Source organism: Etheostoma spectabile, chromosome 15 (genome assembly GCF_008692095.1).
Source record: "Etheostoma spectabile isolate EspeVRDwgs_2016 chromosome 15, UIUC_Espe_1.0, whole genome shotgun sequence".
Classification (NCBI taxonomy): domain Eukaryota; kingdom Metazoa; phylum Chordata; class Actinopteri; order Perciformes; family Percidae; genus Etheostoma; species Etheostoma spectabile.
The window spans coordinates 2694443-2696781 of record NC_045747.1 but is presented as its reverse complement, the minus strand read 5'-3'; the positions used below and the strand labels follow the sequence as shown (position 1 = coordinate 2696781).

The 2339-nt window shown below is 48.7% G+C and overlaps 1 protein-coding gene across 1 annotated transcript in view; it reads left to right on the top strand.

Moving 5' to 3' along the window:
* Nucleotides 1-2339, top strand: part of actb2 (actin, beta 2) — an 11339-nt gene that overhangs the window by 1297 nt on the left and 7703 nt on the right. The window contains exons 2-6 of the mRNA XM_032537833.1: nt 304-433; nt 796-1035; nt 1422-1860; nt 1973-2154; nt 2270-2339. Of these exons, the coding sequence (XP_032393724.1) occupies nt 311-433; nt 796-1035; nt 1422-1860; nt 1973-2154; nt 2270-2339 (1054 nt within the window). The 5' untranslated portion in view covers nt 304-310. The remainder of the gene's footprint in view (nt 1-303; nt 434-795; nt 1036-1421; nt 1861-1972; nt 2155-2269) is intronic.

The following is a 2339-nucleotide window of genomic DNA, read 5'->3' as shown; positions in this document are numbered from 1 at the left end:
CGCGCGGCCTCCGGTCTGATGTCGAATGTTCTTTTCTTGCTGTGTCGCTCTGGCCGCGCGCCATGGCGCTGGTAGCTGCAAAGCTGCTCAAAACTGAACCATGTCCTTATATGGTAATAACAGAATGCAGCGCCACTTCCTTTTGTCTGGCTTGGTTGGAATGTGAGGCACGAGCTCCCCCCAGCGGCTTATCTTGTGAACTGCAGCCAGTTGGTTAACAGGAAGTTAGGTTTTAGAGTGGCCGGCGCTGTTGGCGTTTGTGTAGCCGCTTGCGTGTTTTAACGTAGTTTCTTTAATCAACAGTTCAGCCATGGAAGATGAAATCGCCGCACTGGTTGTTGACAACGGATCCGGTATGTGCAAAGCCGGTTTCGCCGGAGATGACGCCCCTCGTGCCGTCTTCCCCTCCATCGTCGGTCGCCCCAGACATCAGGTAAGGGATTACAACAGAATAAAGCCAAATTACTGATTTGAAGAATATTGTGCTAAATATAAAATGCATTCTGCATTTAAATGCACTCCTTCAATGGCCTATATTGAATGAATTTTGAAATTCTGAGCTTTTCATTTCTTGAAATGCAGCTAAAAATGGCTCCAACTTAGCTTAAATGCTATGACAGTTAGACAAGCCTTTACACACAGCCATTATGAAATTAGTGAGGCCTTATACCATTTTTACACATTTCTTACTACAAAGTACACATGTCTAGATGTTGCCTGTAACTAGACTTTAAAGGCCCTACATGTATTAATGCATATTTATACATGGTAACATTCATCTTATCTCTTGTTCAGGGAGTGATGGTTGGTATGGGCCAGAAGGACAGCTATGTTGGTGATGAAGCCCAGAGCAAGAGGGGTATCCTGACCCTCAAGTACCCCATTGAGCACGGTATTGTGACCAACTGGGATGACATGGAGAAGATCTGGCATCACACCTTCTACAACGAGCTGAGAGTTGCCCCCGAGGAGCACCCTGTCCTTCTCACAGAGGCCCCCCTGAACCCTAAAGCCAACAGGGAGAAGATGACCCAGGTACACACCCTTACTTCTACAAATGTAGATTAGCCTGACTATACAGTTGCCTCATTTCCTCCTCAGTTTCCCTCTCTATTCCATTCTCACTGGCTCCTTCCTCCCCCTCTCCTCCAGGACTTCTCTCCTATAAGATGATCTATCATCAACAGGTCTCTCTTGACTGTGTGCCTTATCTGCACTTATGTCTGTTTAGCAGTCAGTAGATCAGCACCTAATAGACATCTGACATGCACAAGTGTGAAGGAATGTTAACTTTCTGCACTTTTCTCTACTAACTTTAATCTTAGCCTCACACTAATGCATGTAGTGAGTGCAGTGGCCACAGAAGCTAAAGACTTCACTGTGATTGAAACATTTTAAAATGTGTGTTTCTCATCTTACAGATCATGTTCGAGACCTTCAACACCCCCGCCATGTACGTTGCCATCCAGGCTGTGCTGTCCCTGTATGCCTCTGGTCGTACCACTGGTATCGTCATGGACTCCGGTGATGGTGTGACCCACACAGTGCCCATCTATGAGGGCTATGCCCTGCCCCACGCCATCCTGCGTCTGGACTTGGCTGGCCGTGACCTCACAGACTACCTCATGAAGATCCTGACAGAGCGTGGTTACTCATTCACCACCACAGCTGAGAGGGAAATCGTGCGTGACATCAAGGAGAAGCTGTGCTATGTCGCCCTGGACTTCGAGCAGGAGATGGGCACTGCTGCCTCCTCTTCCTCCCTGGAGAAGAGCTACGAGCTGCCTGACGGGCAGGTCATCACCATCGGCAATGAGAGGTTCCGTTGCCCAGAGGCCCTCTTCCAGCCTTCCTTCCTCGGTAGGTTCCCAACTTGAGCCTAATGTGTGCTACATGACAAACAAAACCTAACTAAACCTGTATGTTGCCCTGCACTTAAATTTGCTGACCAGTGTTTTGTATATGCTCTCAGGTATGGAGTCCTGCGGAATCCACGAGACCACCTACAACAGCATCATGAAGTGTGATGTCGACATCCGTAAGGACCTGTACGCCAACACTGTGCTGTCTGGAGGTACCACCATGTACCCCGGCATCGCAGACAGGATGCAGAAGGAGATCACAGCCCTGGCCCCATCCACCATGAAGATCAAGGTGAGCTGACATGCTACAGAGCCAGCAGGGTGACCTCTTGTTGCTGTGTGCATGGTGTCTGATAATGCAAGAAAATGCTTTGGTATCCTAACGTTTTTTGTCTGTCTCCTTGCAGATCATTGCCCCACCAGAGCGTAAATACTCTGTCTGGATCGGAGGCTCCATCCTGGCCTCTCTGTCCACCT